General features: G+C 35.2%; 1 protein-coding gene across 20 annotated transcripts in view; it reads left to right on the top strand.

Moving 5' to 3' along the window:
• Positions 1-13,523, top strand: part of LOC124721411 (twitchin) — a 377,390-nt gene that overhangs the window by 159,672 nt on the left and 204,195 nt on the right. For all 20 annotated transcript variants that reach the window (XM_047246370.1, XM_047246371.1, XM_047246372.1 and 17 more), the window contains 7 exons: positions 291-590; positions 675-841; positions 3,626-3,761; positions 4,260-4,541; positions 5,338-5,643; positions 8,689-8,793; positions 12,422-12,619. In XM_047246370.1, the coding sequence (XP_047102326.1) occupies positions 291-590; positions 675-841; positions 3,626-3,761; positions 4,260-4,541; positions 5,338-5,643; positions 8,689-8,793; positions 12,422-12,619 (1,494 nt within the window). The remainder of the gene's footprint in view (positions 1-290; positions 591-674; positions 842-3,625; positions 3,762-4,259; positions 4,542-5,337; positions 5,644-8,688; positions 8,794-12,421; positions 12,620-13,523) is intronic.

The raw sequence follows: 13,523 nt of genomic DNA on the forward strand, positions 1-13,523 counted from the left end.
CCATACATGATGTATGCCTCAGATATGAACTCGGGCAATTTATGCTGCTGTTGACTGCACTAATATCTTGGCCAGAATCTAATGAATCAATTGAAACTAAGAGTTAAGGAAGACCTGTTTGGTTTAGTACATATATTTAAAAAGAAACATTCTTTGAATAGCAGTTAATAATGTTCTGTTTGTTAAATAGTTTAATATGTGTGCTTGAGGAAGTTTTATTCTAAACATATACTTGTCCAGAGAGTGCATTTAGGAAGGAAATGACATACTCTTTTTAAATTTGTTTGTAGCTGCACCATCTAAACCAAAAGGACCCTTGAAAGTCTCTGATGTTACAAAGAATAGTTGCAAACTGAAATGGGAGAAACCAGAGGATGATGGTGGAAAACCAATTACTGGGTATGTTGTTGAAAAACTTGACAAAGAGACTGGGAGGTGGGTGCCTGTGGGAAGAACATTGGAGCCAGAGATGGATGTGAAGGGCCTGCAAGAAGGACACGAATACCAGTTCCGAGCCCGTGCTGTGAATGAAGAGGGTGAAAGTGAACCTCTTGAGACAGAACGTGCAACTTTAGCCAAAAACCCATTTGGTATGTACTGTTTCTTAATTCATATGTTTCTAAATACATGCATTTGATGTAGAACTTGATAACTACAATCTACTTCTTTTCCAGATATCCCTTCAAAACCAGGAACTCCAGAAATTGTTGACTGGGATGTTGATCGTGTTGACCTTAAGTGGAAAGCACCAAAGAGAGATGGTGGTGCTCCTATTACTGGATATGTCATAGAGAAGAAAGAAAAATTCAGCAGCTCATGGGATGAAATTCTAACCACAACTGTAAGTAATTTAATAGACTTTTGTGATTCCCATATTTACACTTTTCACTTACCACTAAAATCTTCTACTACTTGCAAATTGTAATTCTCACAAGAACTTTCTCAAGTAGTTTGACCATTACTTGTGGACACGGTAATGGTCTAACAACCTTTAGTGCTGTACTTTGTAATGGCATGAGAACCAAACAGATTTTGTTTCATCGACTGTGGCTCACTTGCCATTGGTGTTATTTCCATTAGTTACTTCTCACTTGCATAATCTCAGCTTTGAAAAGAAATGCAGGCCTTTTTGCTGTGAATTTAACTACCTTAAATATTCGATAAAACATTCTCCATTTTCTTACTGCATCAGAATTGAGTAAAGCTTTGAGCTTTCTATAAAATCCTTCATTGTCTTTATCGGGAAAAACTTACTGTCATGGCTGCTATTGTGTCAACATTAATACCCATACAGCTTGTCATTAGTAAGCATATGTCATCATTATGTCATGCTGCAATAGATTATGTCGTAGTCTGTTCCGATGGCCATCTGTGGACTATAAATGGTCACCACAACAGCTGAAATGGTGGTGATAGTGGTACTGCTCCTACCAGTGGTGGAGATGGCTCAGCTGGCGCAGCCAATTTTGGTGGTTCTGCTGTTGATATTTGCACTTTTAGTGTAATTTGTGATGATAGTGATGCTGCAGTTGCTGCTGATTGCTGCACTCCTATTTGTGGTTAGGATGATGATGTTGGTCTTGTTATTGATTGCACTGTCATGATAACAATGTTATGGAGACAATATTTCCTTTTAAGGTGGCTGCATTCAGCACTTTCAGAATTTTATAACTGAGAAGTCTCTTGCCATTTTTGTTTATTTGCAATCCATGTCTTGTGTAACTTTCTCTCTGCAGATAATTATCAGGAAAAAACTGAGTGTTTTTTTACACTTTGCAGATCATCTTGAACTGTCTATTGGTGTTAATTTCCGTATCCACTCATAAGGCAGCTATGGGGTTATGTCTGCATTGTATTCCAAAAACAAGCTTTGTTTTACTCTCAGTACAGTCCATTACAGCCTTCAAATTTTTAACAACACTAGATAAGTCATTCCCATAAATATCATTGGCACCCATAACTATTACTGTATTTAATTTGCATTTGTGAGGCTTCTGACTGTACTGCTTTTCTTCATTTTTTATGTAGGCATCTCTGGATTCTCATAACTGCAAGTGCTTGCATCATTTTATTCATGTAAAATTTCTGTAAGTCCATGCCCACATATTTTGCATGTTTTAACAGTGACCAATTTCCTTCTGGCACTGATTATCAGTGGCTATTACATATTCCTATATCTATGCTATATCAGTAATGAAAGATGTACATCAGTCAAAAGTATGATTGTGCAAAGTACAGTAGGGTATGGAACAGTAAGAAACAAAATCTAATGGAAAACTGTTTGTAGAGTGTTGTACACGAAGTTTCATAAACACCACAGTCATCTTACAACATTAAAGATAAAATATCAAAAATGTGTTTGTTATAGTGTATGAATTATGATAGTTACAACCATCTTATCAAATTAGAAAAAAGGCTGTACAACTGATCTACCACATATAAAATATATATTTGCTGGCTTTGCCAGCTGCAGGTCTCTCCAATACTTGTCTTCTGTGAATAAATAATTCATAAGTTGAGAGTAATTCTGAATGTTCTGCAGAGCCATGGCTTAAGTCTTTTCAGAAATGTAGGTGAGATGAAGTCCTGCAAGCATGCTTCCGGATTGGCATTACCACTTGATGCTTGGATTCCTCCTCTGGTGAGAGAACCCACCAGTACATAGTGCTTGTGGTTTACATCAATATGTATACCATATTCTGAAAGGACACATCCAGTATGTTCGTGAGAGTGCTGTTCATTGTTGTTCATGGTTTGCTAGGGGACTTTCTCCCCTCTATTTTGGATTATGATACTCAAAATGTCACATGCCTATTAAATTTATGGCTTTCTTCCCTGCTTCTGCCAAACGTTCTAGGAAAAAAAAAAAAAAAAAAAAAAAAAAAAAAAAAACATTTAATTTGGAATGACCAACAGTCCACTAAGCATTTCATGTTAATCCTCTACTACAACAAAATATGTTGTTCGCACCTCCAATCAAGCAGAGATGTCTGACCTGTACTTCCAACCATAACACAAACTTCCTCTATGGGCAACATATGCTGCGCATAGAGAACAGTTGAATACCCTCTGCAGATAGGTTCCTTTCTTTTGACCTGAACCACATCAGGAAGTGGTAAACACATCACTATAGTCCATGAATTTTGTATGGGTAAAAGTCAAAGACTGTTCCATGCTTTGTATAGTGGCACATTGAGATGAGCATGAAATTGTGTTTGGAATGGGACTAGCTTACATTGCAACTGTAGACTGCTTTCCTGGTTATTCTGAATGAATGTGAACACTGCTTCTTCACTCAAAAATCGCTACACCTTTCCATCTTTGTGGAATTGCACTAGAATTCTGTCACTATTCATCATTATCAACAACTTGTGAGTCAAGGAAAAAAGTTAATTATAATTTTATGTTATAGAAATGCTCATGTAAACGTGTGTGTGTATTTTAATCATATTTCATTTAAAGTTTCATTGTTGTCATGTTTAAAGAAATCATGAGTTGTTATATACCATTGCTTCGGAAGTATTTGGCAAAAACAAATGAGTCATCGTATTTTTTAGTCATTTTTAAAAGATCAAGAGAACGAAGAAATTCTGGTACTAATTTCTGTGTGTTTTCTCACTTATAGTCACCTGCAACAGAAGCCCGAGTTCCAGGGTTGAAGGAGGGTAATCAATACCAGTTCCGTATAAGAGCTGTCAATAAAGCAGGTCCTTCAGAGCCTAGCGATTCAACAAAACCACACATTGCCAAGGCCAGGTTCTGTAAGTGTCAATTATTTAATGGCCTGGAGCTTCTAGACATTGTTTCATATATCTAACCTGCATGAATCTCATGTGTACTATCAGTCTTAAAAGAATGTGATGTAATAATGCCATTTACATTCATCATTCTAGAGTATGTCATTGCAGGTTTGTTTGTTTAACATAGAATAATATAAGGAAAAAATGTGTTTTTATCCTCAGATGCAGAAATTACAGTGTTTTGTAAAATGAACATCAAATATTTTTGAGTACTAGTAGTTATTACAGTGATTTCTTTTCTCTCATTGTATGTGTGTGTACATGTTGGTAAGTATATGGTTTTAAATATTATAGGTCTTTTCATAGTTATTAAACAGATTTTACATGTAAAGTAAACAGCAGTTTTGTGCCTGTTATTTGTAATTCTATATGATAAATCATTTTGTCTAAAGCTGCAGCTACTACTAATTCAGTGACTGAGTTGCAAAGATTATGTTTAAATTCTTTTCCTTTTTTTAGTGAAGCCACTAATCAACCGTGAGAAATTGCAGAAGGTTACTGTACGAGCCGGTCAGTTTGTGAAGTTTGATGTTGATGTTAAGGGCGAGCCACCTCCAGTTATCACGTGGAGTTTTGCTAACAAAGTTCTGGAAAATGGGCCAACTGTAAAAATTGAAAATGAAGATTATAACACAAAACTGACATTGTCAGATACAACAAGGAAAAACACTGGAACATATACCATCAAAGCTGAAAATGACTCTGGGAAAGATGAAGCCACAGTCGACGTTATTGTTCTTGGTGTGTCCCATCAACTTGTTATGCAGTGACATACACAAATTATTTTTAAATCTGTTCTATGTGAAAAGAAATATTTGTTTCATGCAAATACATTATAGCTATAAAGTAGTTACATGCTTTCTGGTTGTAGGTATGGTATTTCCTTCTTGTACCCTGTACAAACAAATTTCTTGCAGCATGTGTTTCATGAAGTTTTTCTTGCCGATTGAATATTCCATCTTTTTTTTTTTTTTAATACCTATTCTGGGAGGATGTTTTTATATGTCTGGAGGTTGGACAGCTGGCCACTGTCGCCAAGCGGTTCTAGGCGCTTCAGTCCGGAACCGCGCGACCGCTATGGTCGCAGATTCAAATCCTGCCTCGGGCATGGATGTGTGTGATGTCCTTAGGTTTGCTAAGTTTAAGTAGTTATAGGTTTTAGGGGACTGATGACCTCAGATGTTAAGTCCCATAGTGCTCAGAGCCATTTGAACACTTTTTAAGGCTGGACAAGATACAGATCCTGAAAGCAAGATTATTAAGTTCATTGAGCATTTTACTGTGTGTGTTTATTTAGCCAGAGTTCACAATTAATAATATCCCAGACTGACTCCCAAAAAAGGATGGAATATTCATGCAAAATGTGTGTGACTATATAAAAAGGAGTTGATCTCATTACAATTATTTTATTATTAGAATCCTATTATTACTAATGAAACTCTTTATTTTTATTTCTGTAAAACCTTTAAATAAAATATTAACAGATAGTAATTCATTTGCCAGTATTACATATTTTTATTGTTAAATTTGTGTACAGACAAGCCAGGGAAGCCAGAGGGCCCATTGGAAGTTAGTGATGTCCACAAAGAAGGCTGCAAGCTGAAATGGAGCAAGCCAAAGGATGATGGTGGTCTTCCACTAACAGGATATGTTCTTGAGAAAATGGATACAACTACAGGTCGCTGGGTTCCAGCTGGCTTTGTAGATCCAGAGAAAACTGAGCATGAGGTTACAGGATTAGAACCCAACAAGAAATATCAATTTAGGGTTAAGGCTGTGAATGAGGAAGGTGAATCTGAGCCTCTTGAGACTGATACAGCCATTCTTGCAAAGAATCCATATGGTAAGAAGTTGTGAATTTGTGACTAATTAAATTGATAAGATAGATTTGTTTTATTCTGATGCACAACTGCAATGCTCATTTCATGGATAGTTGACTATGAATGCATTTTTAAATCTCACTGTGCCAGCCCAGTGCTGTCTTTGATTCTCATTCTAGCTAATGGGTTGATTGTTATTGATAGGATATATGAACTGTTACTGGCATAGCATTTATGAAGCGTCAATAACAATTACTCTTTTGAAAATGTTAATGCTGATGAGATGATGAATGTACAATCTAACGCCAACAATCTCTTTTGACTTGCTGGAGAAAATTGTATTTAGAAAGCATTAGATATACTTGGATAGCTTTCTGTTAAAAAAAAAAGACTGACAGCTTCATGTAGCTACTCATAATTAGACAGCCATCATATTTTAGGCAGAGTGCTCACAAAATAACTGGACCATACCTTTGTGGATAGCCTGGTAAGGGAGGGCACAATGGTTGTGGTGGGGGTTTCGCTGCAAGCAGCCACTGCATGCTAGAAAAAATGCAGTGCAACTGCTGAAGGTTATTCACAAACAGACCTTTTAAGAGTCGGCAAACAGTTGTATTAATGGGTTATGCCAGTATGACCAATAATCTGAATGGTCATCTGTTTATTATTAAAAACACAATGGGTCTCAACATACACTGATATTGCAGGAGAAGGAGCAATTTATTGTCATCTGTTGATATGTTAAAAGTAGCTTCTTTTGCCAAAAAAGAGGGGTTTACACAATTTCACTTCAATAACATGCTAATGCAGTTGCAATTGGAATAGAATCTTGGAACAGTCTATTATTAAACAAAAAAACCAAAGACTATGTTTTCCTGGCAGAACCCTTATGAGATGTAGCAGATCTACTAATGAAACTGCATACACTAAGCTTGTTCATCCTCTGCTAGAGTACTGCTGTGTGGTAGGGATCCTTGCCAGGTAGATTGGATGGAGGACATTGAAAAGGTCTAAAGGAGGACAGCTTATTTTGAATTATCACGGAATAGGGGAGAAAGTGTCATGGATATGATAAGCACGTTTGGGTGGCAATTATTAAAACAAAAGCATTTATCATTGTGGCGAGATCTTTTGATGAAATTTCAGTCACCAATTTTGTCTTATGAGGGTGAAAATATTTTATTGTTGTCAACATAAATAGGGAGAAATGATCATCATAATAAAATAAGAGAAATCAGAACTCAAACAGAAAGATATAAATGTTCACTTTTCCCACATGCTGTTAGAGAGTGGAACTGTAGATAAATAGTCTGAAGGTGGTTTGAAGAACCCTCTGCCAGGCACTTAAGTGTGAATTGCAGTTTAATGATGCAGATGTAGATTAAAATGAATGTGTATTTTCTTTACTTACTAATTCTCATTTCACCAGCTGTTGAAGGCGCTTAACACAATTATACTATTTCACTGAAAATACTGTAGTTACTCATGTATTGTGGTAGATAAGAAAGTTTCAGGTGTTAACTATATGGCAAAATACTCTCTGCTTTGCCTGCTATCATTTGACAAAATCTGTTTTTGATATCTCAAACCATTTATGAGATATGAAGGATGTTATTAATATTTCACTTCCACTCTGTCATTTGCACTCACAAGTGGAAGTGAGTGCACCACATACAAACCATTTTCTTGAGACTGAATACAGATATAAATCTTGTCTCAAGTTTAAAGAGCAATTGAGTATGTTAGCTACACCTCATATGCATCAGTGTATGATCTAACATGCACCAAACACAAACTCATAGTGACCCCTATTTTTCATTGCAAACTATTCAAATTTTGCATTGTAGCTTTCTTAATGTAAAAATATCACAACAACAACTATGACCATTAATGAAATGATAGGCAGTTCATCATGAAGCTCACAAATGGCACTATGAGATGCGAGAGAGAGAGAGAGAGAGAGAGAGAGAGAGAGAGAGAGAGAGAGAGAGAGAGAGAGAATCTCCCCCCCCCTTCCCCACCTCCCCCCACCAAATAGTTTCTTTGAAATTATTTGAGGAAGACTGTGGGGCAGCTGGCATGTGCATGCATCCATTCCCACAGTGCAGTGAGTCACTAACCAGTTGTACTGTTGTACTGAAGGTGTCAGCAAATATTCCATTTGTAACAGATGAGGTACACAGCTCAGTAGGTGGCAACAAATTGAGATGACTGCCGCTTTGGAACAGAGGGGTGGACCTACCTAGTGCTGACAATGAGAATGTGTTTCTGCACAGGGTCAAGTTATCTTGTGCTACCTCTACCTTCACTCAGTTATTCACAACATATTGTAGAGTTAAAAGTTTCAGGTAGTATTATTATTTTAGTGATACTATGGTATGGAATCTTGTGCAGAACTCCAGCCCCGAATGTGACACACATCATATTTGTATAGGATGAAAATTGTAACTATTAAAGGAACAGTATTGAGAATAATGTAGTGGGCACCATTTATCAATATGAAAATCAACTTCTCTGATGAATTTTGTTACCCTCTAATGCTTTAATGGTATTGACGATCATCTTATTTTTAGGAGTCACAGTCATGTAGAATTGTCCAAATGATAATGTTTTCATTTTTTCATCATTTGAGTGTCTCAACCTACATGATACTTTCACTGCATACTTAAAAAAATGTTATAAATGGCATTAACAAGATTATGATCTTTCTATGCCAAAATAATGAAAGTGATGTTCTTGACTTGTACTACAATATGAAATTTAACTAATTTTGAAAGGACAATAATGAATCACTTGACAGTGGCTACAAAGCTGAAATTATAATAGTGTATCTGAAAGGAAATAAATAGCAAATGCCAAGATCATTATTATTTAGAAAATTCCTGTTGAGATACACCATTAGTGACGACAATATGCTAAATTATGAATATATTAAAACAAAATGAATTTTCAATATTGTGTACTATTTTTTGATTCATAAAGGATACCTCCTTTATTTAAACAATCCTGTAGTGCAAAATAATTATGGTTTATATGATATTTAACAGTGAATTAACTTAAATTTATAGATCCTCCATCTGCACCTGGCTTACCGGAGATTGTAGACTGGAATGAAAACATGGTGAAACTCAAATGGGAGCGTCCAATTCGAGATGGTGGTGCTCCAATCACTGGTATGAACATTTTGTTTATTCCACAAATTTATTTGTTAGTTTATTTCACTCACCATCAAATGATCATTTATATCATAATACAAATGCATTATGTATTGAGAACAGAAATAAAAATTGCTATGTGCAAATATTTCATGATATCTGTATGTATGAGACAGATTTATACATTTAAAGAACTCTTTGTTACACAATTTCATACCAACTAGTAAGACTCCCATATACTGAATTTTTTCCAGGCGTATTTAAAACTGGTCTTTATTGAATGGCAAAATTCTCTGGAAGATCATGTGTAATCCAACATAAATTATCACCCGAATATCAGGAACCTCATAAGGAATTCTGGTCTACCATAAAAACAAATAATAAATTAATTCCATGTGTCATCAATACTCAGATATTTTGGCTTTTGAAGATTCATTGCTCCCAATTCATCTAAGCATATACTGGCAGTACATCTGCAGGGATTATTAATACACAACAAAAGACACATGAACATTTGTTCATACATTAAATTAATATTTATTCCATAGATCATGAATACGACATTTCGTAATGATATGGATGGGTCAGTTAAACACGATATAATTTTCTTTTAACACGATATAATTTTCTTACAATCACTACCTCATATCTAAAAATTCATCTATGGAGTAGAATGAGTTGTCATTCACAAATTCTTTGAATTTGTTTTTAGATGTTTGTTGGATATCTGTCAGACTTTTAATACTATTTAGCAAATGACCAAAGATTTTTGTGGCAGCATAATTCACCCCATTCTGTGCCAAAATCAGATTTAACCCAGAATAATGAAGATCATCATTTCTTCTCGTGTTGTAGCTATGTTCTTTGCTATTATTTCTGAACTGGAATGGGTTATTAATAACAAATTTTATAGGTGAATGTATGTATTGTGAAGGTACTGTGAATATCCTGAGTTCCTTAAATGTGTGCAAGGTGAATTTGGATGGACTCCAGCTATTATTCTGATTACACACTTTTGTGCAATTAATAGTATTTAAGAATTCCTACATGATATGGAAGGAATGCTTAAGAAGAACATCCTTACCTGCATTTTAAAACACTGTTATCACATTTCGCTAGGCTAAGTGTCAAAAACATTATAATTTTGTATTTCCCTTATTTCTGAGCCAAAGTTAAAGTCACTAGAAGATAGTGCAGATCATTCTTCCTTTTAGTATTCTTTTTGTGTATTTCTTACTCAGTTTTGGAGAAATATGTCATAATTGAATGAATTTACTATGAGGTTTAATACTAATACAGTGCAATAATTGGAACTGTAATTTGTATACTTTAGAGTTGACCATTTATGCGAAACAAGTTCCAATTTTTCACATCATTTATTATTTTCTTTGCAAATTTTTCTGTACTGAACTTGAAAACACCCTTCATATCATATGTACAAAGGGTTGATTCTGCCTCTTGGTTCAAATAAAGTGGTAGAATGTTGATACAGTTCAATAGCAGTTGTAGAGGCAGGAGTGAAACCTGTGGAATATCCTTCGTAATTTCCCATTGTGCAGATAATGGTTGTCCCGTTGTGAATTACTCGAACAGCCTATTGTAACTACCTGCAGCTTGAGCATGTGATTTCACCCTCTTCTTTCCTTAATCATTATACAAAGCATACTTGGCACCAAACTGTACAGACACCCATTACAGTCTTCTACATGCAACAGATACACTTCAGACACAACGCTCACATGTAACATGCAGAGAGCCCATTGTGCACGGAGAAAGAAACACTTTCCATTAAGGTGACTGAATAACCTGTCAGTGTCTCCCACCCAACAATGCCAAACCAGACCCCACTGTCTCAGTGATTAAAAGCCGATTAGTACAGCTCTACTACATAACCCAACTTTTCAGTACATAAATTAATTTAATAAATATTTACATTTTTGGTTATGCTGTTTGGTGCAGATTAATTTTGTCCTTTTTTATTCATGTAAGTATAAACATGAGGCAATCAAGAAGAAAGAAAATATAAATTAGTATACTTGGATTCACTCTTATAGCATCATCCTATCCGGCACTAATGTGGGTTGAAGTAGCAGTTATTTTTACTATAAGGTCCAGAAGAAACACCATATTTACTACAGCATTCACCATGTTATCAGTCCTCTTCGCATGGGTGCTATGAATGGCCACAAATTCAGTGAAAAGGACAGTCATTGCACAAATTGCAAGATTTTTATCTTCCCAGACATATATTTCTTGAAGATACTGTGAAATTTTGTCTGAATGTGTACTACAGCTGCTACTGCTTGTCCTGATTTTCACATCTGTGCTTTGCCAAATGTTTATACCATGTGGAACAGCAAAGGAATATATCAGTATTGGAAGTTAATTTTATGAGTATAATTAATTAACCAATAAATTAACAATATTTTCCAGTCCTAATTCAAAATTATGAACAGTCATTTTGTTTATTATAATCATATGTATAATTTAAAAGTTACATTAATTTTTCTTGTATAAATTAATTAACATACCTTTGTGCCTGTAACTTTTCAATCCATTGTTCATGCAACATGGACTTTTTTGTCTTTTTGACCTTAAAAATGATGTCCCTCATCACCATGCATCACTTATGCTTCAGGTCATTTCCTTGCCTGATAGTGCACTTTGAGGCAGTTGTGTTCTCATGTGCTGGTTACTGTAATCTCTTATTTGTCTTAATGTCCACCACTACTCAGGGAAAGCCTAGCAGTGCTTGATGTCGCTTGTGCTCTAGTGAGCTGCCTTGCCTTGCTGTGGCAGTGTTGCACTCTTGCGCTCGAGCTGAGTTGCACTTTCCTGCACTTATGGTGCTCCAAAGATGTGCAAACTACAACTTGTGCGGCCAGATTTTATCCTTGCTCTTTTTGTGTTTAGTTGGACAAAAAAAAAAAAATAATAAATAAATAAATAAAAACTGAGAATGTGTCCAAAAATGAGCTGTGTAATTATGTCGTGTGGAGAAAAGTTTGCTGCTGATAAATTCACTTTTATTCTTGAAGAAATTGTTGTGTATGGTGTCACCAGATACCTAGCAACACCTTTATTTTCCTAATTGATGACATTCATGTACAAATTTATAAATTTTGGGACTCTCTCAAACAAAACCCCTCTGGGCATATTACTAATTGAAAATTAATCAACCTGTGGGCATTAGTGTACTTTTGAGCTGCAATGTCACATTTGTAAGTGCATAATTACTCACAGTGCTTTTCTAGTGTTACAATATATCCATTGTTGTTCATGCAACATATTTAATTCTGGGAAGTTATAGCAAATTTTGACATAGTACTTTTGATCTCCTTTGAAGTTTTGGATTTAAGGAACATCATTGAACAATAATGTTAATATCTTATATTCATACATTTTGGAAACTATGAAAACAAACAATACTGAATAATAGTGAAACAATGTTCATACGTTTTGTACAGAAATATGCCTTTTTATGCAGTTTTATTTTATACTTTACTGATTTTCATTCTGAATTTTCAGCCACATTTTCTTTCCATGTTTTACGATCAACTTACTCAGGTCTCTTTGTTGAAATGATAGCTGTATGATATAGCCATTAAAAGTGTAAGTTATAAGTTATTATGAACTTTTTTCACAGGTTACGTAATTGAAATGATGGACAAGTATGGAGGTGCTTTTGTGAAGTGTGCTGAGATACCTGGAAATGTTTGTGAGGGGACAGTTCCAAAATTAGAGGAAGGTAACCAGTATCAATTTAGAGTAAGGGCAGTTAATAAAGCAGGCCCAGGAGATCCCAGTGAGGAAACAAATCCACACACTGCCAAAGCAAGATTCTGTAAGTATATGTATTATAATAAAAACTCCTTGCAGTAATTAAAAACAGTAACTGAAAACCTAGAAAATATGATATTTAGTAAATGTATGACATATATTTTTAGCTTCTGTAACAATGGATGTAGGTGCCTTCCACAATGTACACATATCTGTAGATAGGGTGAACAACACTACTGTATTTTCCAGGATCTCCCATATTATAGCGCTTGACCATCTGTTTCTCCTGAATACTTCATCAGCAATCACTGTTATTAATATTAATCCCACAAAATAATATTTATAGTTCAAATTCCCTGACCAGCAAATCTTGCAACATTTTTGTCTAATAATCAATACTATTGTCGACATATAGTCTTTCTCTGTTCCTGCTTATATGGAAAAAAGACAAATTGGCAAGGGAATTGGAGAAGCAGAGAAAGATTGATGTAGACTGTGGATCTAGAGGAGTTTTGAGAGCAGGAATGTTTACTTGTTCCTCAGTCAGTACTGGCAACCCACAGATGTGCTCCTCTCTTACCGATCAGCAGCTAGGGTTTAAATAATGCACAGAAATAATAAGGACTCACAAAAGCAGATTATATAGAAGTTAGTGTTTAAACAAGCGAAGTATGCCAGTTTTTCTATATTTTTATATGTCCATTGTCACTCGTTCCAAGAAATTGTAATGTAGTTGTGCAGTCGAAATTTATTGTAACTAATCTCCCTTAAACCCCCCATAAATCATGGCCAGTAATTGGTGATCTCTCTTGAAACAGTGATCTTTGTCAGTCATCTTAATTACAGAAATAAGTACATTCCTTTTTGTGGAAGCTTTTTCTATTTGCAATATGTAGCCAGTGACACTGTGTAACAGATGTCTTACATGAATGATATCTTTACAAAATCCTTTTTATATATTAAACAAT

The sequence above is a fragment of the Schistocerca piceifrons genome, chromosome X, assembly GCF_021461385.2.
Source record: "Schistocerca piceifrons isolate TAMUIC-IGC-003096 chromosome X, iqSchPice1.1, whole genome shotgun sequence".
Taxonomy (NCBI): Eukaryota; Metazoa; Arthropoda; class Insecta; order Orthoptera; family Acrididae; genus Schistocerca; species Schistocerca piceifrons.